At 40.7% G+C, this 22,056-nt stretch overlaps 1 protein-coding gene across 1 annotated transcript in view; it reads left to right on the forward strand.

Annotated features, from left to right (window-relative positions):
• Positions 1–22,056, forward strand: part of IRAK3 (interleukin 1 receptor associated kinase 3) — a 49,302-nt gene that overhangs the window by 16,231 nt on the left and 11,015 nt on the right. Inside the window, exons 3-8 of the mRNA XM_059186249.1 lie at positions 2,743–2,807; positions 3,431–3,485; positions 4,969–5,120; positions 8,842–8,906; positions 14,707–14,821; positions 15,761–15,879. Coding sequence (XP_059042232.1) covers positions 2,743–2,807; positions 3,431–3,485; positions 4,969–5,120; positions 8,842–8,906; positions 14,707–14,821; positions 15,761–15,879 — 571 coding nt within the window. The remainder of the gene's footprint in view (positions 1–2,742; positions 2,808–3,430; positions 3,486–4,968; positions 5,121–8,841; positions 8,907–14,706; positions 14,822–15,760; positions 15,880–22,056) is intronic.

A 22,056-nucleotide genomic window follows, 5' to 3' on the forward strand; every position in this document is an offset into this window, starting at 1 on the left:
TCAAGATATTGACTGGTCATGTTGTGTCATTTGATTCCATACCTGAGGCTTTCTCTAAAGGCTTTTATTACTTTTTGTTGTTGTTGTTGTTATTTTCTTTCCTTATTGCCTAAGTTATACAACACATTCCTTTCTACCACTTGTTCAGTTTTTAAAATTTTTTACTTAGAAACTATATGTTTTAAAGTGTAGAATCAGTTCTCCACCCAAAACTCTGAACCTATTTGAATCATAACCAGAATCACAATATTTGAGTAAAATATACTTTTATAATTAGTTTTATTATATGATTAGAAGTCAAAATATAATTGGGTTCCCCTCCCTGTATTTTATTTTATTTTTGAAGATTTATTTATTCATTTGAGAGAGAGAGAGAGAGAGAGCACTCACACACACACGTGTGTGCGAGGTACAAAGGGGGAGAGGGACAGAGAGAGAGGGAGAGAGATAGTCCTTGTGCAGGACCCAGGGCTCCATTCCAGGACCCTGAGACCAGGACCTGAACCAAAACCTAGAGTCAGCAGCTTAGCCCACAGAGCCACCCAGGCATGCCCCACCCACTCCACCCCACCCACTGTATTTTAGGGCAAATGATACCTACAAACTAACCCTGGGATGTATCTTTTATCTTTACTGCTGTGTTTATGCCATGGCCTCTAATTCTACCATACTTATCTGCTATTATTTCACAGTGGCCTAACCTTTCCCTCCTGTCTGTTTCTGATGCTGTGTCTTGCCTTCCATTTAGAGCAACCTGATAAGTAAAGCTCATGAAGCTCTTTCCATTCATCTTTATCAATAAAATAATTTACTAATGTCACCTGTTCTGTTTATTCCCCTTTAGATTTATTGACCTCAACAAGAGTGATCTTGGGTCTTACCTTACAGACTCTGGGCTCTTAGGCTGAAAATTCTTTTGAATCAGCATCCTTATTCTTTTGGCATTTTCATCCAGACATATTTTTAGTCCTTGGTCTCATAGAATGATTTGGGTGTTGTTAACTTCATCTTCTATTTTGGAAGAATTTGTGAAGAACCGATGTTAAATTTTGTTCAAATGTTTGGTAGGATTCACCTGTGCTTTTGTTTGTGGGAAATCATAGATTATTAATTCAATTTCTTTCCTTGCAATACATCCATTCAGATTGTTTCTTCTTGAGTTAGTTTTGGCAGTTCGTGACTTTCTAGGAATCTATCTGTCATTTCAATTATCTGATTTTTTTACATACAGGTATTCATCACCTTCTCTTATAATTCTTTTTATGTCTATGAGGTTGGTGGTTTTGTCTCCTCTTTTGTTTTTGGTTTTAGCAGTTTGAATCTCCTTCTTTCTTTCTTGGTTAGTCTATCTAGAGGATTGTCAATTTTGTGATAATTCCAAAGAACCACTTCGGTTGCATTGATTTTTCCCTTTGCTTTTGTTGTCTATTTCATTTATTTCCACTGTAATCTTAATGCTTTCTTTCCTTCTGCTTCCTTCGGTTTAGCTTACTCTTTCTTTTCTAGTTCCTTAAGGTGAAAATTCAGGTTCTTGATTTAAGATTTTTCTTCTTTTTTAAGGTAGACATTTACAGCTATAAACTTCCCTTTAAGCACTGCTTCTACTGTGTCCCATAAGTTTTGGTATGTTTTGTTTTCATTTTCACTTATCTCAAAGTATTTTCTGATTTCCTTTGTGATTTCATCTGAACTCATTGGTTCATCCTGAACTCATTGCATCTCCCAACCCTTCCAGAAGATTCCACCAGTGGTTGCTTGGTTGGATTTGTTGTTTAATTTGGTTGCTTATGGATTTGTTGTTTAATTTTCATGTATTTGTGAATTTCCCAAATTTCCTTTTGTTATGAATTTCTATTTAGGTCCATCATGGTCGGAGAATATGCTTTGTATGATTTCAATCCTTCCAAATTTATTGAGGCTCATTTTATTGCACAGGATACAGTCTATCCTGAGGCTTGTTCAATGTACAGGTGTGAAATATGTGTATATTCTTCTGGATGGAATGTTCTAGAGAATGTCTGCCAGGTCTATTTGGTTTATAGTTTGCTCAAAAAGTCTGTTATTAACTGATTCCATTTTGTTGTCAGTCTTCTAAGCAAAATAATTTTGAAAACACTAGAATACAATCTAAGAAAAACTAGATGAAATAAAATTTTTCTGAAGTCTAAATAAAAATGTCAGACGTGACAGCGAAATAGTTCAGAGTTTTCATCTTTTGTAGGAAGCTACACAGACTGCCTCAATTCAAACAAAACAAAAATTACAGTGTGTATTCGGGAGGGGGTGGTAGGTATTTGTGGTTGAACACACACGTGTGCATGCACGCACACACGCACACATCTCTAACACCTTAAGGCATAAAATGGGATAAAAAATAAACTAATCTCAGGAGATAAAATCCCATGATTGTAAAACTTCAAAATATATGGGCAAAAAGCTGATACAGTGTTGCTTTTTCCTTTCCGTTTTCTGCTTTATGCTCTAATATATTTAATGATATCTAACAATAATTTAAGGTAGGTCTTTGTGTGTTAAGTGAACAAAAGCATGTTTGTATCATTTTTGATCCTTAGAAAGCTATTCACATATGCATACTTGTTACCATTCAGAGAATGACACTGAATTTTAGAAATTAGCATTACTAGGAAGGTGTTTATTTTCACTGTCTAAGACAGAAAAAAACCCTGCTTATTAGAGACATCAATTTTTTTCTGCATCTAGCTCCCCTTATTTCTCTTTCAGGAGCATCCGTGAATCCTTCAGAACAGAGGCATCAGGGAGATGGATTTCCAAACATGTTACCCAAGGTAGAGTGTATGTGCATAGATAACGAACCTTGAACTCAGTTGCATGTATAATTGAGCATGGGAAATGAAACTGTCAGGCAGAAAAAGGCTGGATTTGCAGGTACTTTCCTAAAGCCAGAAAAGCCTTAGTTCTCTCATTACTCTTTGTTTAGTTGGGGATTGAGGAAATTAGAGATTTGTGAATGTTTAAAGAGTGAAAAGCTTTCTCCTCATGGTGATCTGTCATAGATGAGGCTTGGAACTATTCAGAGCGCCATGAGTTATGCATTTGTCTTAATTCAGTTTTTAATTTTCCTCTTTTAGTTGGCATTTTGCATGTTGCTGTTGGTTTTTATTGGAGCAAATAAATTGGCAGTAATCATCTTTTATAGCATTGGAAGTCATTTAAAATTGACTATAACCATGACATTGAGTTTTTGCAGTGGTATGGAAGGCTTAACTGTGTATGGCAATGAATACTATTGGATTAAATAAAGTAACTTTGCTTTCCACTAGATTTCTTCTAAATTAGATTCTACTCTACTGCACTGTATAGTCCAGGGGGAGCTTTGGATTTCTGTTAAGATTCTGTTCTTTCTAGACTTATGAAATGGAATTACTTCAGTATGTATTTCCTCTCTTAGGAAACAGCCCATGTCACAGTGGATAATGTTAGTATTCCTGAACGTAATGAAAAAGGTAAAAAAAAAAATTTTTTTTTTTTTATTTTAAATCACGTTTTGCTTTAAGTTAACTTACAGGGAGAAATAACCAATAAACCTATTGATTATTCGTTAATATGCAGGTGTAGGGTAAAATTTTCATGGATATTGAAATACTTGCAGTTTTGACTGACACAGAACTCTGATGGATGATATCTTCTGGTGATATTTTTAAAAAATCCATTGGCCAATGGGGAACATAATGGTGGTCTCTTCCCTTAGAGGGGTTTCATATTTTCCATTAGTGAAATTTGCATTTTTATATGTCATTGGAAAACATTTAAAAATTATACTGAGTTTAATATAGTTTTAGAAATTTCCATAGCCCTTGCAGAGATCTTTAGAGACGCCTGTAGAGCAATGCTGAAGGTCACTATGAAAATCCCGTTATTTTCCTTATCAACTTTATTACTGTATTAGCAGGGAGAATCATTCTGATAAACTTTAATGGCTAGTTAAGGCTCTTTGCCTCCTCTTTTACCACTAGATTCGCATCCATTCTTTGGTTCAGAAGAGAATTAGTAAAGATGGATAAGGTTTTGCTCCTTTAAGATTTAACAGTAAGATCTAAATCAAACATCAAATGTGGAAATACAGCCAAAATTGGGCCTGGAAGGATTTAGCTAAGATTTTCCCTGTAGATATGTATTTGATTACCTTTTAAATATTTTCTCCCAATCTCTGCTTTAGAGGATTTTTTGAAAAGCTGAAACATCTTCCTAATTTACTCTGAGGAAGTAAGTTAGGAAGAGAGAGGATTTGGCTCATGAAAAATGTTTCCATCAGTCATGCTTGGAGAAAATTGTTTAGTCATAACAAAATTTCCCTATGGTTTTTGGGTTTTTATGGGTTTTGGGTTTTAGGGTTTTTTTTCTTCATGGTTTTGGGTTCATAGTGAATCAAAAGCAACCCATTGATCTAATGACAAAGAAACCAAATTTTGGAAAACTTTCCCCAGCTACGTTCTTTGGGTGACCTCTTTGGAGGGGTGAGAGAATCACAGTGCTAGTGTTCAGATATCTTAAAAGCCATTTGCTCTCTGGAATGGTGGGTACCAGACCCGAGTAAATGGGCAGAGAGCACATGGTAGGCTTCACTTTTGGTTCCTGGGCCTAGCCCTGCTGGCTCTCTGTTGGACTCTGATGTATTTCTAGTATGGAAGTCCTGGTTCTTTATAATGGCAGCATTGATTCTTAAGAAGAGAAAAAGTAATGGGGCGCCTGGGTGGCTCAATGGGTTAAGCCCCTGCCTTCGGCTCGGGTCGTGATCTCAGGGTCCTGGGATCGAGTCCCGCATCAGGCTCTCTGCTCAGCAGGGAGCCTGCTTCCTCCTCTCTCTCTCTCTCTCTCTCTCTCTGCCTACTTGTGATCTCTCTGTGTCAAATAAATAATAAAATCTTTAAAAAAAAAAAAAAAAGAAGAGAAAAAGTAACTTCTATTCTCCCTCCTTTCCTTCCTAAGGAATATTGTTTAAATCCTCCATCAGCTTTCAAGATATCAGTGACGGAACCAAAAATTTCCACAAAGACTTCCTAATTGGAGAAGGGGAGATTTTTGAGGTCTACAGAGCAGAGATCCAAAACCAAACCTATGCCATTAAATTATTTAAACAGGTATGGAAAGAATTACTATCCCAGGATGCCCATTCCATTTATTTGCTCATATTTCATACTAGAATGTGTCACTTTTCATCAACATTGAAAGGAGGTATATTTGAAAATAAAGTTTCATAAATGGAAAGAAGATCTATGAGCTCAGGTGACTGGAGAAAGACTGTGAAATGAATGCCTGTCTCCTAGGAATGTGGAAGGGAAATTCTTCCCATCCCCAGATGTGTCAAAGGAGGGGGACTTTACTGAAAAGACTTGCAGGACCGTTGGCCGTTTGTGCTGGTCTGCTCTGGTTCTCTTGTTCTTTTTAGGATGGGCGGTGTCCTCTCCAGGTAGCTTCCCAGGTTAAGGCACAGGCCGGTATTTATAAACTGTCATGTATCACGGTTATCACGGTTCAGGAGGGCTGGAAGAAAGAGACTTCGGGTAGGAGGAGCAAGGCAATGATCAGAGTAGGAACTTAAGAGAAAGCTGAGCGGCCACCGGCAGTGAAGCAGAAAGGGTACTGGAAGGTCAAACTCAGGAGTCAGGAGGAGATAGGGGTGCAAACAGACGCCCCAGAGAGCTGCTCTTCATCCTCATTGTTAGTCAATGGTCAGTAAGCCTTTATTAAACTCTTGCTGGGCTGGGTGCTGGGCAGGGACAGTTAAGGCATAATTCTGTCCGCAGGGAGCTCAGTCTTCTGGGGCAAACAACCGGTCAGGTAAAGACAAGGTGAACCTGCAGGGTGAGAAGCAGTTGAGGAGAGATTTGTAGAGAAGGTCATGGGAGCCCAGGAGACAACCAGCCCAGGGTGTACCCAGCACCTGGAAGAGGGGCTGGCCCAGAGGAACTACTCCATACACATTTCTGCAACACACACATGGGAAAGTGGGTGAAAGGAAGTGACCTTTCAGCTGGAGTTTGAAAGATGACTATGGCTTTGGCAGGCAGCGAGGGACGGGAGGTGCTTTCTGGGCGGAAGAAAGAGCAGGTGCAGCCGCATGGAGGTGTGCGCGTGGCGGCATACGTCTTAAAAATAACAGATCATTCGGTGGAGGAGAGCTTGGCGTCGGGGGTGGGAAGCTTGCGGCAGGCGCTCCTGGAATGACCGGTCAAGTGTGACTGGTTTGCTTCTATGTGGGAGAGTGAAAAGACTACGTATTGTGTTTTTGAAATAAAACTTAGATTACAGGTTAGATGATGGGCTGGAAGTTGGTAGAGGCATTGGAGAAGAGATGACAAGGGCTGGATAGGAGATGAAATGAAGAAAAGAGGGATTTTTAAGATGTATAATGAAGACACGAATGGGGCTTAAGCCAATGTCTTCAACCCTATAGCAGAGTCACCTTGGGAGCTTTCTGAAGTGAGCGGCCTCAGGTTAGGTCAGAGTACTGGGGACAGTGGCAGGCATCAGCATTGGTGAAAAGCTCCCCCCATGGTTCAGATGTGCAGCCAGTGTTGAGACCCAGGGCTGGGGAGCCAGGGCAGAGGCAAGGAGAAGGTATGTCTAAGAGCTGAGGTGAAATGGACCAAATCTCATGACCAGTCAGATAGAGCTGCGGAAGTAGAGGAGAGGATGGATCTGAGCCATTCCTCCTCTGCAGCTTGGATTATGGGCCCCCCTTTTTCTTTTATTATTAACCTGATGTTTCCAGTTCCCCAAAGTGCATTTTCGCCCACTAATTCTATATGGGCATCTCAAGATTCCTGAGGAGATGAACGTTCTAATAAAGGAGTGAAACTATTGGGGCATCTGGGTGGCTCAGTCAGTTGAGGGTCTGACTCTTGATTACAGCTCAGGTCGTGATCTTGGGGTCGTGATTTCAGATCCCTGTGTTGGACATGGAGCCTACTTTAAAAAAAAAATTGAAAAGAAAAAAGATATGAAACCATCTATTGGTAAAACCACTCAAGAGGTTGCTCTAGAGGTGGCCTAACTGAAGCCTCTTTCCTAGGGTCACATGTCCCTCCCCCATCTGTATGGTCTTTCAGGGTTGAGCCCCAAGGCCACCTCCCCAAAGGCTCCAGCCATCTGCTTTCCTCTTCTCTCTGCGGCTGCCACAAACTCACACTCCCTTTTGGGAGGTTTTTGGGTTTTAGGTTTTTTTCTTCAAGGAGTCTGGCTTCAGAATGAAATGTCATTGACTTTAGATCTCCTTTGCTTCCTGTCCCAGAATTCCTGTCCCACAACGCTCATTTCCTTGATTGCCTTCCAGTATAGTTTTGGTGACCCACCGACGTGCCCACACAGCATCACAGCATTATCTCCTAATATTGATTCTTCACCCACCTCTCCCAATGAACTTGATGGTTTTCTTGAAAGAGACTCACTTATCTTTGTTCCCTAGAGCCTCGTACAGGGCCTGACCCATGAAAGTTGCTCAATAAATGTTCATTAGGGTGGCTTGGATGAAGCATGTATGTCCTTTTCATGAATTTAGTGGCTAATCTCTAGGGGTAAAGAGACAGGAGCTGACAAAGTTACCAAAGACTGTATAAAGTCCTACACACACATCAGGAAAGATGCGATAATTTAATGAACACTTAGCCACAGAGCATTTGTTTTTAAAGAAACGTGTTTTTGTAAAATTGGGACATTAACTTCAGTAACCTGTCTTCAAGGGACAGAAGTGGGGAAATGTACAAGATGTGTTAGATGGGTGCGCACAGATCACCTGGAGATCCTACAATGCGGATTCTGATTCAGCGCACCTGGGCAGGACCTGAGCGTCAGCATTTCTCACCAGCTCCCAGGGAAGCCTATGTTCCTCACACACAGAAGACCAGACTTTGAGCATTAAGAGTGCTAAATTAGCATGAACACAAAAAAAACTAACCCCTTCATTTTTCAGATTAAGAAAACAACCACCTCAAGGATGTTAAGTGACAAAAAGTCACAAATATTGAGTGTTGGAAATAGGACCGAGACCCAATACACCTGACTCCTGGGACAATGGCTTTTTAAAATGTAAATTCTCATAAAGTGGTCCTGGAAAATGATTTTTTAGCTTAGTTTACTGTTTCTGACTTCCTGGATTAACTTTTGGAAAATAGCTTCCAGAATTCCTATTGGATTTCTCTCCCTTTCTTCCTGAGAACAGAGCTCTAAAAACTCTGGCCAGTCTTAGAAACTTATAGCTGATGGAGCTTAAGAATATTTAATTCTTTTGTGGTAGAAGTTAGGAACTGGAGATGTGGAGACATGGCAGTGACATCAGGTGTAAGCCATCAAGAAAAATGTCCGGTACCAGGAGTAGGTGCTCATACAATAATACTGAATTCATCAATCTGGTCAATAAATACTCATGTGTCAGATACTGAGCTAGCTTCTGAAACTCCTTTGAAGTTCTATTTCTGAATGTCTTGGTAAGACCTTTCCTTTTCTTTCTTTCTTTTTTTTTTTTTTCTCAAAATCAATACAAAGGTAAACAGAGTTGCCATCTCCAAATGACCCAAACCAGAAATGGCAAATTAGTGAAATCACTTCTAACCGGAATATAGCAACAACAAACTGGATTCTTTGTGAGACCAAGTGGGGAATATCTATCCCCAAAATAAATAAATAAATAAAATAAAAATCTGATGAAAGCTAGGGATCCTCTCCCCGGAGATATATTTATATGCATTTACATGAAAAAGGGCAGCTAATTTCCAGGAAGGCTATGGGCCCTGGGTTAAGAATCCCAGAAATAGAGAACCTTTCCTTAATTTTTTTTTCCTCATTTTTCTGTACGATATTTAGGAGAAAAAAATGCAGTGTAAGAAACAATGGAAGAGGTTTTTATCTGAGCTTGAAGTTTTACTACTGTGAGTATATTTTGTCTGGAATTTCTCCGTCTGTGCCTGTTTTTCAGCTTTGTGCATCTTTGATGCTAGAACACCATGTTTGGCATGGTCGGCATGTAATAAATGTGGGTTGGCCGTGAGAACACCGGGTACATTTTTGACATCTGCTTTAGTCTTTTCCTTAGAATACATTTTAAAATAGACCATTCGCGTAATTCACTCGAACATATTTTAACAAGAAACTGTCACAAGGCAGTGGGTGAAATCATGTGTGACTAACGTGGCTCAAGGTCAAGTAACTCCTAAAACATGAGAATTGCATATATTTGACCATTTCCCCCTTCCTTAGAGACATTTTAGTCCAGAAACTGTTTCATCCATATAACTCTCTGCAGGAAGAGAGTTTAGACAAAGAAATCAACTGCTTTTGATGTGCATATTATTTTCTGGGAATTCATTCATGAGCCCGGGAGTCCTCGGAGACAAACTAAAATGACTTCATTTTCATATATATTCATATCTGCAGCTGTGCATCTGCTCAGCGAAGGCCCTTAACCCTATAGAGCTCACTCATCACCCTTTATGAAAAGAAAATGTTCTTTTCAGATGTTTTCTAAAGCAATAAGTGAAGTGGGTGGTGGTGGAGGAGACTTTGTGCTAAATCCTTCTTTTATCCCCAGGACCAGAAATCAACACATTAAAAGTCTGATCATAAAAATTTAATGTGTATCATTTAGTCAACCAAAAACTAAGACCCAAATTGTAATAGCAGAGGGTTTCTATAGTTCAACTTTATTTATTTGCTAATGAATAAGTCATAAGTTGGACGATTTCAAAATTCCAAAATTACCAAAGGGTAAACCAAGAACAGATTTTTTTTTTTCCGCACTATTATCTTTAACTACCCCATCAATTTCCCCAAGGGCAACAGTTGCCTGTTTTCTGTATCTCCTCCCAGAGATACTTTATGCATAAGCATGCATGTATTTTGTTTTCTTATTTTCACACCAGGGGTAGCAAATATATTGTTCACTTTGCTTATTTTAACATTTCATGGTGTGCTGTACTGTGATTTAATTAACCACTCTCATATCGACGGATTTTTAAGGTTTTTTCTAATCTTTTAATATTAGAAAGTAAGATGCTGCAACAAGAAAAGCTCATATATGTTATTTTGTACCTGTTTGAGTTTATCTAAGTTCCCATAATACAATTGCAGGGTCTAATGGTTATATGCATTGCATAATACCAAGCTGTCCTCCAAAAGACATACCAATTTACATATACAAGGGCTCCTGGCTCCCCATGTTTTTGGCAACATAGTGTTTATTCTTAACTTTTTTTTTAAACTTTTTATTTTTTATAAACATATATTTTTATCCCCAGGGGTACAGGTCTGTGAATCGCCAGGTTTACACACTTCACAGCACTCACCAAAGCACATACCCTCCCCAATGTCCATAGCCCCACCCCCCTTGTCCCAAACCCCCTCCCCCCAGCAACCCTCAGTTTGTTTTGTGAGATTAAGAGTCACTTATGGTTTGTCTCCCTCCCAATCCCATCTTGTTTCATTTATTCTTCTCCTACCCACTTAACCCCCATGTTGCATCACCACTTCCTCATATCAGGGAGATCACATGATAGTTGTCTTTCTCCGCTTGACTTATAATTTTTGCCAATGTGCTCAGGGAAAATGGTTTCGCATTTTTTCTATGGTGTGGTTTAAATTTCTTTTTCTATTATGGGTGAATCTTTTCACATATTAAGACACCTTCCAGGATGCCTGGGTGGCTCAGTTGGTTAAGTAGTCGCCTTCGGCTCTGGTCATGATCCCAGGATTCTGGGATCAAGTCCCACGTCAGGCTTCTTACTCAGCGAGGAGCCTGCTTCTCCCTCTCCCTCTGCCCCTGCTCATGTGCACTCGTTCTCTCTTTCTCTCCCTCTCTCTCTGTCAAATAACTAAATTTTTAAAAATCTTTAAAAAAATAGAGACCTTCGTTTTCTATGAAATATCTGATACTATTCTTTGCCCATTTCTTAAAAAAATTAGGCTGTTGGCATTTCTCTTAATGATTTGTAGGAGCATTTTATATATTAGAGAAAATTCACATTATTCCTGTTTTGAGATTATTTTTTTTACCAGATTGACAACTTGTCTTTGCCTTTTCTAGTGTTTGCTATCTGGAAATGGTTTTAATGTAGTGAATTTTTAAATTTAAATTCAATTAATTAATATATAATGTAGTATTGGTTTCAGAGTAATGTAGTGAATTTAATCTATATATTTTTTTTTCAAGACTCTACCCATCTATTTGACAGAGAGAGAGAACAAGAGAGCAGGGGGAGTGGCAAGCAGAGGGAGAGGGAGGCAAAGAGAGAGGGAAAAGCAGGCTCCCTGCTGAGCAAGGAGCCTGATCCCAGGACCCCAAGATCATGACCTGAGCCAAAGGCAGACACTTAGACTAAGCCAGCCAGGCACCCCAGATTCTGAATTTTATATCACAGTTTGAAGGAACTTCCCCAGTGAAAGATCATAAAATAATTCTACCATGGCTTTTTCAAGTCCTTTTATGGTTTTATTTTTTACATGTATACATCTGATCCTTTTGGATTTGTTCTGATGAGGTGTTTATGTATGACTTTAGAGAGAATTGGCAACTCTATGATGGTGAATATTCTTGGTGTGCTATTATTATTACTTATATTGCTAATATTTATTTAGTTTTAGGCTTTATACCAATTACATTACATGCAGTAATTCATTAATCCTCACAACAATCCTGTGAAGTAAATACTGCCCTTATCCCTATTTTGGAGATGAGGAAGATGAAGTAGATCCTACCTTTTTGATCCAACTCATCTCCTAAATCATCTTCAGTCTTCTTCTCAGGTATTTACTTGTGAATAAATCAGGTGCAGCCCTCTCCTTTCAGAGCATGCTGCGTGGTGTGGGGTTAGGAGAGAAGTACATAAGTCAACAGGCAATTTCAGTAAATGAAGGGGTAAGATGGGGACATAGAGGATGCTGAGGGAGGGAACATGGTGACCTGGGGGCTGGGCAATAGAATAGGCTTCTTGGAAAACGTCACATCCAAGCCAAGACCCGAAAGTGAGTTTTTTTTTAGTTCAATATTAAGGGAATCGCTTAACCCCTGTCCCTTAGACAGAATTGTAAACTCCTTGAGATGTGGCTTCTGATTCCTTTTTGCGCTTCTTTCCCAAGGGGAGAGGAAGCGCTAATAATTTTTGAGGATCCGGTACTTGGCTAAATATTTAACTTTTCACTTAATTTAATTAAGAAACTTGGGAAGGGGTATCTTAATTATTGTTTAAGTTGAAGAATGTTCATCTGCTAGGACTGCCGTCACAAAAGAGACAGGGTGACTTGAACAAAATCTATTTTCTCGCATTGCTGGAGACTGAGAAGTCCAAGATCAAGGCTGATCTGGTTCTTGGTGAGGATGGTCGCTTGCAGATGTCTGCCCTCTGATTCTGTCCTGACATGGTGGAGAGAGGGGGAGCAGATTCTCCAGTATTTCTTCTTATAAAGGCTGTAATCCCATTGTGAGGGATCCCATCCTAACCCTGACTAGCTCCCCAAAGCCTCTCCTAACACCTTTACATTGGAGGTTAGGGCTTCGATGTTGGAGCTGGGTGGGAGAGGAGAGGAGGGGTGTGGGGGAGAGACATAATTGCGACCACAGCAAAGATACAGGCTTACAGACACTAATTCACGTGGCCAAGTTCACAGCTTGGTCTTTAAGAAGACCAGAGATTCAAACCCAGGTCTGTCTGCCACTCGAGTGTGCCTGCTCTCCCACCCCGCGGGGCCCTGCATCATGTTTCCTCTGCAGCAGGCACTCACAAATATGTGGCAAAACGATTTTAAAGCTTTTGTATCTGCAGACCTTCGGATCTATGTAATCTAAAATCCCACCAACTTAAAAACTTGCAGTGAAAGGATGGGTGAGAAGCGTCTGTAGATGTGAAGCCAGAAATCTTCTTCTACGGCTGCCCCATCTTCCATACCTCGCTAACTGGTACAGTGTCCAATTTTCTGCTGGATTGGTAATATCTAAAAATAAGCAAATGCAAGCAGGCAGAGCAGGAGAGCAGAGCACCTGGCCGTGGCTGTGTCTGTATGAGGTCTGCTATCCGCTATCCAAAAAGATTTCTGTCTCTTTGAATTATTTTAAGGGGCAGGACTCCCAGATAGTGGTACAGATCCATTGTTTCGGCAGCCAAATATGCCAGCTGAATTCCTTTTCAGTCCCTTGCTTTTCATTGTACAATGATCGTCTGGATTATAGTAGGTGTAGGAATTTTGAGTCACGGGCATTTTTTGCCATATTTAAAAGAAAAATATGTCTGTGTTTGTGTATGTACACACACACACACACCACACAGACACACACACTTCTTTAAGGAGGGAGGAATAAAAGAAATCTGGAGCTGTGTGTGTGTATGTGTGCGTATGTGCGTTTTATAGGGCAGTTTTGCTATTGAAGAAACTAATAATAAGTGTTTATAAATAGAATCTTTAAAAAAAAAAAAAGCTTTATTTTAATATCCCCGAGCATGCCTGGAACATAGTAGGCATCCAGTAAATACTTAAGTTGAACTGAGTTCCCAGTATGGGTGAATTTCACATTTTGTATTTCATAGTTGTTACCTGAGTTCTCCTGGTTTTCACAGTGATGATACAGGCATTCAAGAAATAGTGTTGAGGGGGTCGGTGCCTGAGTGGCTCAGCTCGGGTCATGGGATCAAGCCCTGTGTCCGGGTCCCTGCTCAGTGGGAAGTCTGCTTCTCCCTCCGATCCTGTTCCCTACTTGTGTTCTCTCTATGTCTGTCTCAACCAAATAAATAAAAATGTTAAAAATAAATAAATAAATAGAGTTTTGGGGCACCTGAGTAGCTCAATTGGTTAAGCATCCGTCTCTGGGGCTCTGCTCAAGTCATGATCTCAGAGTTGTGAGATCGAGCCCCACATGTGACTCCATGCTCAGTGGGGAGTCTGCTTGAGATTCTCTTTCTCCCTCTGTCCCTTTCCCTTCTTGCATATTCTCTCTCTCCGTCACTTTCGCGCTCTCTCAAATAAATAAATCTTTAAAAAAAAAAAAAGAAATAGAGTTATAAAAGAAAGGAGTCTGAAAATGTCTGCTACACTGACAGAACTCTGGCATTTACAAATCAGTGACATGTTCTTCAACATCAGACTTTATTAATCACATGAATTTTAGATAACTGTACAGCTTTATGAAGACACTAGATGTCACAGCCTTTAACGGTGTGACTGGTGCCTCGCACAGTATCTGACAGAGTGGATGATTAAATGGACAAATGAAAACAGTATTCTGAACTCTTCTATTTTGGTGACTTACACAGTGTACCTAAAACAATGAAATAAATAATCTCATTTGTACCATATTTCTTTACTTAATAAATAAGTTGCATTGATAAACAATTTTGATAAACATAATTTAATATCAGATAGTGTCGTCTATTTATTATAAAGTTCCTAAGACTGCCAAATCTCCAGAAATCATTACTTTCTTAAATTTTCTCTTATATTTGGGTATTTTATTTATAGTTGCATGGTCACAATGAATCAGAGTGGCTAGTGTTTGTTAGATCTCTTTAGACCAATTTGGGAAACAAATCTGTGCTATGTGTCCAATGAGATTACTTCTCCCTTGGCCAAATTTATGTTTTGCTTTAGACCTATTCCCCATCCCACCTTATCACCCCCAAACCACAGCACTGTTCATTTCCTATTTGCATAAACAATCTGATGGATTTGAATATCTTTTCTTTCGAGGTTTCATCATCCGAACATACTGGAGTTGGCTGCCTATTTTACAGAGAGTGAGAAGTTCTGCCTGGTTTATCCATATATGAGAAATGGATCCCTTTTTGACAGATTACAGTGTGTAGTAAGTCATGCCTATGACTCTCCCTGGCCCTCTGACCCCCTGAAGCCCTGAAGAAGCTGCTGAAACGTTCTGTGGGATCTAGGAGGCCAACATGGATTCGCAGGAAGGGATAGCCTCCAGTGGCTTTCCCAAGGAAGTAGAAGTCTTTTTCATCCATTAATATTTTACTCTTAAAAAAGACTGCCTAAATACCCGAGTTGTGGTGTGTTGTGCAGCACGGTGGCCAAATGATTTGCTGGGCTCTTACTCCTTAGCGCTTCCATATCTCCAAGGAGTTTACATCAACTACCCTTATTTCTTAGATAATTTTTATTTGCATAACTTCACACAAAGTACCATTCAATACAAAGGATAGACATAAATGTGATACAGACTCCTTAAAGAGAAAGCGGTTGAATACATGCCTTGATTTCTCATGTCTTTGAAAGATAAGTTTAAAAATTCATTCTGAATAGGTTACATTTCAGTTAGGATAAGAATAAAAACATTATTCTTGATAATCCACACTATTAGGCCACAGATAATTTTAAGTCTTATTTAATGAACTTTTTTTTTTTTAAAGTTCCACACCCAGTGTGGAGCCCAATGTGGGGCTTGAACTCCTGACCCTGAGATCAAGACCTGAGCTGAGATCAAGAGTCAGATGCTTAACTGACTGAGCCATGTCGTGCCCCTTATTAGTGAACTTTTAAACATAGTTACTGGCCATATTTTGATTAAGCTAATGTTAAAATTATTGGGTATTTCCATTGGCTATAAAAAGGCCTGGTACCGTTGGCAGCAGAGGAAAATGTATCTTGAATTACAAATAGGTTGTGGGAAATCAAAGTGTTCATTGCCTAGCCTTTCCCCGCCTTATCATCTGCTTTTCTTCTGGCACACTCCTATGTAATGAGGACACACGTTTCACTCCCATACCAACTACTGCTGTCTTTTTAGGGTAACACGGCCCCACTCCCTTGGCACATTCGGATCAGTGTTTTAATTGGAACCTCCAAAGCCATTCAGTACTTGCACAACACGGAGCCATGCTTGGTCATCTGCGGCAGTGTATCAAGGTAAATTATCCCAGAGATTTAGGTGGCACCCAAAAGCCCCTTTCATCATCATGGGTGAGTCAGACTTCACACTGTTCTCTATCTGTAGCTTCCCTGGTATGTGTATGTGTGTAAGGATTAAGAATTCTCATCTAAAGGGTGCCTGGGTGGCTCAGTGGGTTAAAGCCTCTGCCTTCGGCTCAGGTCATGATCCCAGTATCCTGGGATCGAGCCCCGCATTGGGCTCTCTGCTCAGCGGGGAGCCTGCTTTCTCCTCTCTCTCTGCCTGCCTCTCTGCCTACTTGTGATCTCTGTCTGTCAAATAAAAAATAAAATCTTAAAAAAAAAAAAAAAGAATTCTCATCTAAGAAGGGTGTCTGGGTGACTCATGGTTTTGGCTTGGGTCATGGTCTTTGGGTGATGGTCCCAGGGTTGTGGGATAGGGTCGTGGGATCAGCCTGTGTCGGGCTCCGCCCTCAGTGTGGAGTCTGCTTGGGATTCTCTCTCTCCCTCTCCCTCTGCCCCTCCCCCACCCACCTCCACAGGTGCATGCGCAACCTCTCAAGATAAATAAAATCTTTTAAAAAAAGAAATTCTCATCTAAGTATTTACAACCTTACTTTTTTTTTAGTGAAGTATAATTGACATATAGTACCCAATTAGTTTCAGGTGTACATTACAGTGATTCACATTTTTTTTATTAATGAAAATTATCTACCCAATTTAAAAAGCCACATTTATATGGCCAAAGGGAGAGTTTATATTATCTTTGGGAATTATTAATGAACAGCGTAGAATAGACACTATTTGTGTAATTATTCCTGACACTAAACTTTGAAATGAACCTTATTACTCTCCCTTTTTCCCTTTTAAGTGAGTTTGAAGGAAAGGTTAAGTGACTTAAACAGAGATTCCAAGCAAGATAACAGCAGTAGACAGTAGACGGTAATTAAAATTCTCTGTCCCTGAGTCTCCAGTGTCTTTATGATTCCACTGAGCCTAAAGGCTCTTAGCTGTACGTATTCATCTGTGACAAGCCAAGCAGCAACTCCCGGTGTTCATTTTTGAGACACGAGAAAATTAGAAGCAACATCTTCCATCCTTTTTTTTCAGGAGACCTAAAGAATCATTCAGACAGAGAGTAGATACTCTGTAGCAAAATCCCCCTGGTAGATTTTTCCTGTGTGCCCTTCATCTCTAATCTGTCCAAAAGTAGGTAAATACATCGTGGCTGAGAAGCGGGGATGACTGAATTTAAAAGGCTTCTGCCTCTTCTGAACCATCTCCTGGTATCTTGAAAAAGCTTTTAGTGTGCTTTTGAGTTGAGCAAAGAGGGACCGATTGCTTACTTCTTTGTTTTTCTGGTGGAATGAACTCTGTATCAAAAGACTAGATTTTTCCTGAGTCCTGGGTGTGTGCGGAAACCACAGACAGGTGTCTGCTCCCATGGTGCTGGGGTAATTCATCAACTCTGCTGAGAATCAGCACAGAGTGGGTGCTCCCTCAGGAGACCTGGGTCAGAGATGCACAGCAACGGAATCAGGGATCTGTCCCAAAGGGCTGAGGTGGTCACCCCCAACCAGAAACGACCCACCTACCTCACCGCCAACTCAGCCTAGTATTTTATCTGATAAATAAATATCTGGAATATTGCTGTGCATATATTCTTTTGGTTTAAACTTAAAGTAAGCCTAGCTTCTTTTCCGTCCCAAGGGGTAACACATTAATGGTATTAATTTTTCTTTTGTGTGACTGAGCTCATCACATCCTTTCCTGAACGTGGAACTTGATGGAAGAGTGTCAAGGTTCTGGTCCTTGACAGACGAGGGAGACAAGGAAGGCCACCAAGGGAGTGTCAGGATGGAGAGCTACACATCCAGTCCCTGCCCATGGCCAAGGTTTTCAGCAGCTGGGGATGTGCCCCGAAGCCTCTTTCTGCAGGGATTAGGTGAGAGCTCAGGCAGTGGTCTGACACCCACTTTTTCATTGTAGATAGGTGTCTTCAGGCACGTTCCCAGGAAGTAGGCTCAGAAAGGAATGACTTGGCCACAGGAGGGTTTTAGAGTGCTCTCAGGAACAACAGGAGCGAGGAAGGGAGGAAGGAAGGCAGAATTGGGCAGTTGGAGAAGCTGAGCTGGGATATGGTGGTAGAGTCTGACCAGCCCTGTGTGGGACTGTGACTTGGACTTTGACTTGGGTGAGGTAGCTCCCCTCAGCCAAGGGCAGGTTCCAGGTAGAGGTTTAGTTGTGCACCGTCAGCAGCTGCTGGAGTTTGTCTCCCTAAGGAGGGATCTGGGCCGTACCCCTGCAGTCACTGTCGTCCCAGGGAGAGAGATGACTGCCTCGTGCTCTGCAGAATGGACCCAGATGAATCTTCTTTTTCATCTGCTTCCCTCCCCACTCACCTTCTTCCCATTCTTTCCTCTTATCTCACTATCCCCTAATGTTTCAGAGACATCTGATTTAAGAAACCGACTTTCTGCTAATTGTGATTCTGAGCAAATTGCTTAATTTCTGTAAGCCTCAGTGTTTCTCTGTGCAAAATGCTAATAAAAGACTAACAGCATCTATCTCTTAGGATTAGGTGACATAAACTACATATGGTGCTTGGCAAAGAGACTGTGCTTATCAAATGGTCAAATGGTGGCTTCTCTTATAATTGGTGGAGATGTGGTAGGAAGCCCGTGGCAAAGGCTAAGAGATACCATGGCCAATCTGTCCTTTTGCTTACGCTCTTAATCCATTCAAGATGCTATAATCAAAATACTAGAAAGTGGATGACTTAAACACACTCTTATTGCTCATGGTTCTGAAGGCTGAAGTCCAAGATCATGGCACCAGCTGATTCTGTGTCTTCTGAAGATCCACTTTCTGACTCATAGGTGCCCATCTTTCCTCTGTCCTCATAGGGTGGAAGGGGAAAGGGATCTCTCTGGGCCTTCTTTTATAGGGTTACTTATCCCAGTCATGAGGGCTCTGCCCTCTTGACCTACTCCCCTCCTGAAAGTCTCACCTCCACATACCATTCCACTGGGGGTTAGGAGTTCAGCTTATGAATTTGGAGAGGAACACAAACATTCTATGCATGGCATTCACTTCCATCATTCGCTTACTGTGTTTGGAAAGTAGGACCCACAAACCAAGCTCTGTTTTAAGAAAAACAACTTCTTATTTATTGAACATCTTGAACATCACTTTATTTTAGGTTACAAATATTTAGGGAACATCTGTTGTATGGAGAGTGTTGTATTAGACCACGTCAGGTAGATGCTGGTGGTCATGATATTGGCCTTGAAGGTTCCACCTGGTGAGCAGAGGGATAACACCAACACAGAAAATAATATGCTACAACGCTAGAGAAGCCCTGCCTGGTCTGAGAAGGGTCATTCTACTTGCAGAGTTCCAAGCCCAGCCTTTGAGGAGATGGGTCATAGCAGTGGATTGGTTGAAAGAACAAGAGAGAATATTCCTAACAGAGGCAATAATTTGTTCAATGGAAAGATCAAATAAAGAGTGTTTAATGAAAGCAAGAAAAATGGGTTGACTGGAGAGGAAGGGATGAGACTGGAGAAGGAAAGGGCTCCTGGGAGGGATGAGGAATGTGGGGGGCAGGGCTACAGTGGGGTTGCATGCTAAACAGGCTGGAGGGACTCTTGAGACGTTCCTGGGACTGTAGGTGAGAACAGAAAGATTCTGGAGTCTCTTACGATGTCTCACCCTTAGAAGGAGGCTATTTCTTCCTGGCTAGTATCTCAGGTACTTGTCTGGATGTGGCCAACTATAAAATAATTACAGAGTGCCCAAGAGAAAGAGCCAGTGGCATAATAGAGTGCCCAACAGTATCACAGATACAGAGCAACCAAAAGAGATCTGGTCAGAGACAGAGAATTTCAGGGAAGAGGCAGAATTCAAACTGGATATGCACTACCAGCACATTTTATGTTTTTTAGGTGGTGAAGGGGCTGCTGAGGGTTGTTGCCTTTCTGGGTTTTCCAAAGGGATCGAGGACTCAAACATAGCCATCAATCAATTATGCCTGCTTGGGCATGTGTCAGGGTGTGGCATTCCGGGGCTGTGGGCATTTTTTTGAGATTATGGTTTCACAGGGCTCATCAGTGTGTCACTGTCTGTTCCAGAGCAAATCAGTCCCTTCTATGGCCAATGAACTCTTGGCCTTTCTGCTGAGCTTGCCAGCGAGAATGTTAATTAGTACCAACTATAACTATGGGTAGACCCTCCCCCTCCCCCTTTCCTTGTGTGCACCTGTTCTCTAGAAGCTGGAATGAGATCAACTTCTTTCATTTGGGGCACTGAACACCTAATGGTAACGACATTCAGCCTCCAGCAGTCTTGACTGAATGTGGATTGGTTGACCCAGATTATCCTCCTGATTCTTTCAAATGAACTCTTCACTTTGCTTTAAATTTCAACATTCCTGATTCTTGGTCCCTGTTAGTGCAGGCTAGTGCTTTGAGGAAGGTCTGAGATTTCTATTCTTCTGCCCGTGTCAAATACATTTTCTCATTCTTTGGAAGGAAAGGCCACTTCTAGGAGAGATGTCATTTTATTGCACGGCCCTGATAATTGGCTCGAAAAAAGACATCTCAAAAGGTGTTCGGCAGTGACCTTTTCTAAGACTAAGTCAGAGCTCTGTTTTTGATGGAGTAAGAAAAGGAAGATATCGTTACCTTTATTTTCTTTTCTTCATTTGGACCTCAGATTGATAAGTCGCAGGAGAGTTTTCTGTATATCATTTGACATCACTAAATAATGTTTTTAATAGTATGAAATAACATGGAACAATGCACGCAAAGTAAAATGAAGTTTAAAAAGCCAAATTGAACTAGTATACAGTGTACAGTTATGACTTTGCAGAACTACAAATTCATGAATTTTTCAAAAGATTAAGGGGTGCCTGGGTGGCTCAGCAGGTTAAGCCACTGGCTCTTTCTCTTGGCTCTCAAGTCTTGATCTCGGGGCCATGAATTCAAACTCTGTGTTGGACTCTGTGCTGGGCGTGGAGCCTAGCTTAAAAAAAAAAAAAAAAAAAAAGCTTAAAACATACCACACTATGAATTTAGATGGAGAGACTATGGCTTTTTCACGAATGGTTTGTTTTTTCCTTTTCTATCATGTTTTAAAATTTTTTTAATTAAGGATTATGTTCTACTGTTATAATAAAGTAATACTCCTTGTCTGGAAATGGGTAGGTGACTTCTGCACTTCTTCCCAGAGTTAGGGGGAGGCAGTGAGGTAATGAGTGTGAAGCCCAGGGCCAAGCTTGGCAGTAAGCTCTCATTCCTCCCACGTCATGGACAGTGTCTCTAAGCATCTCGTCCAGCCTGTCCTTGGACCCTTGCACAGCACGTTATTAGTACTCCATTTGGATGCATCTCTAACCCCCTGGAACTTCATTTATTTTGAGCTAAAATCTGTCTTCCTGTAACTTGCCCATTAACCGTTGTTCTGCCACTATGATTATCTGTATATACTCCAAGGAAACACAAGATGAATTTCATTTTACATTTGCTTGGTAATCAAGAGTTTCTTATCTTTTATGAGTAGCTGTATAAAAAGGTTTTTTTCAGCCAGCTATGGTAAATTGAAAGAGTAGCAAATGGGAAAAAAAAGGAGGGTTAGGCTTTAGTCCTGGCTCTGCCATTAAGAAGCTATTTTGCAAAAAAAAAAAAAAAAAAGACAAATCTTTTTCATCCCACATTCCATCATTGATGGATTAGTAATGACTTCCCACCTGCAGTGTTGAAAGGGAGCCTGGGGTGAACTCAGTTAGTGATGTCTGCCAAGGAACCTGGAAGATGCTTTGGCAACATTTGGGCCATCTATTCGCCATCGAGGGAGTGGTGTGGGTCCGCTTATGGTTTCAAATTCTCTTAATGAACAAATTGATCAGATCAACACATGTTTGCTTGATATCGCCTATGGACTCAGCATTATGCTTATGTAAACAACATAAGCTGGTTTCTGAGTAAGTGCCAAATGGTATCGTTGGGGCAGCACAGTGGGAAGTTGGAGAAAGGAACACCACTGGAATTCAGGGTAGCAGAGTGAAAACTTCAGGGAAGAAGTGAATCTTGGGCTGCAAAGAGGATTTGAAGGAAAATAAGGATTTGAATGAAAAATAAAATTTCATTTGAATGAATATGAAAATAGGTACCTTGCAGGTGAGGGGAACAGTAT

This window comes from Mustela lutreola, chromosome 8 (assembly GCF_030435805.1).
Source record: "Mustela lutreola isolate mMusLut2 chromosome 8, mMusLut2.pri, whole genome shotgun sequence".
Classification (NCBI taxonomy): Eukaryota; Metazoa; Chordata; class Mammalia; order Carnivora; family Mustelidae; genus Mustela; species Mustela lutreola.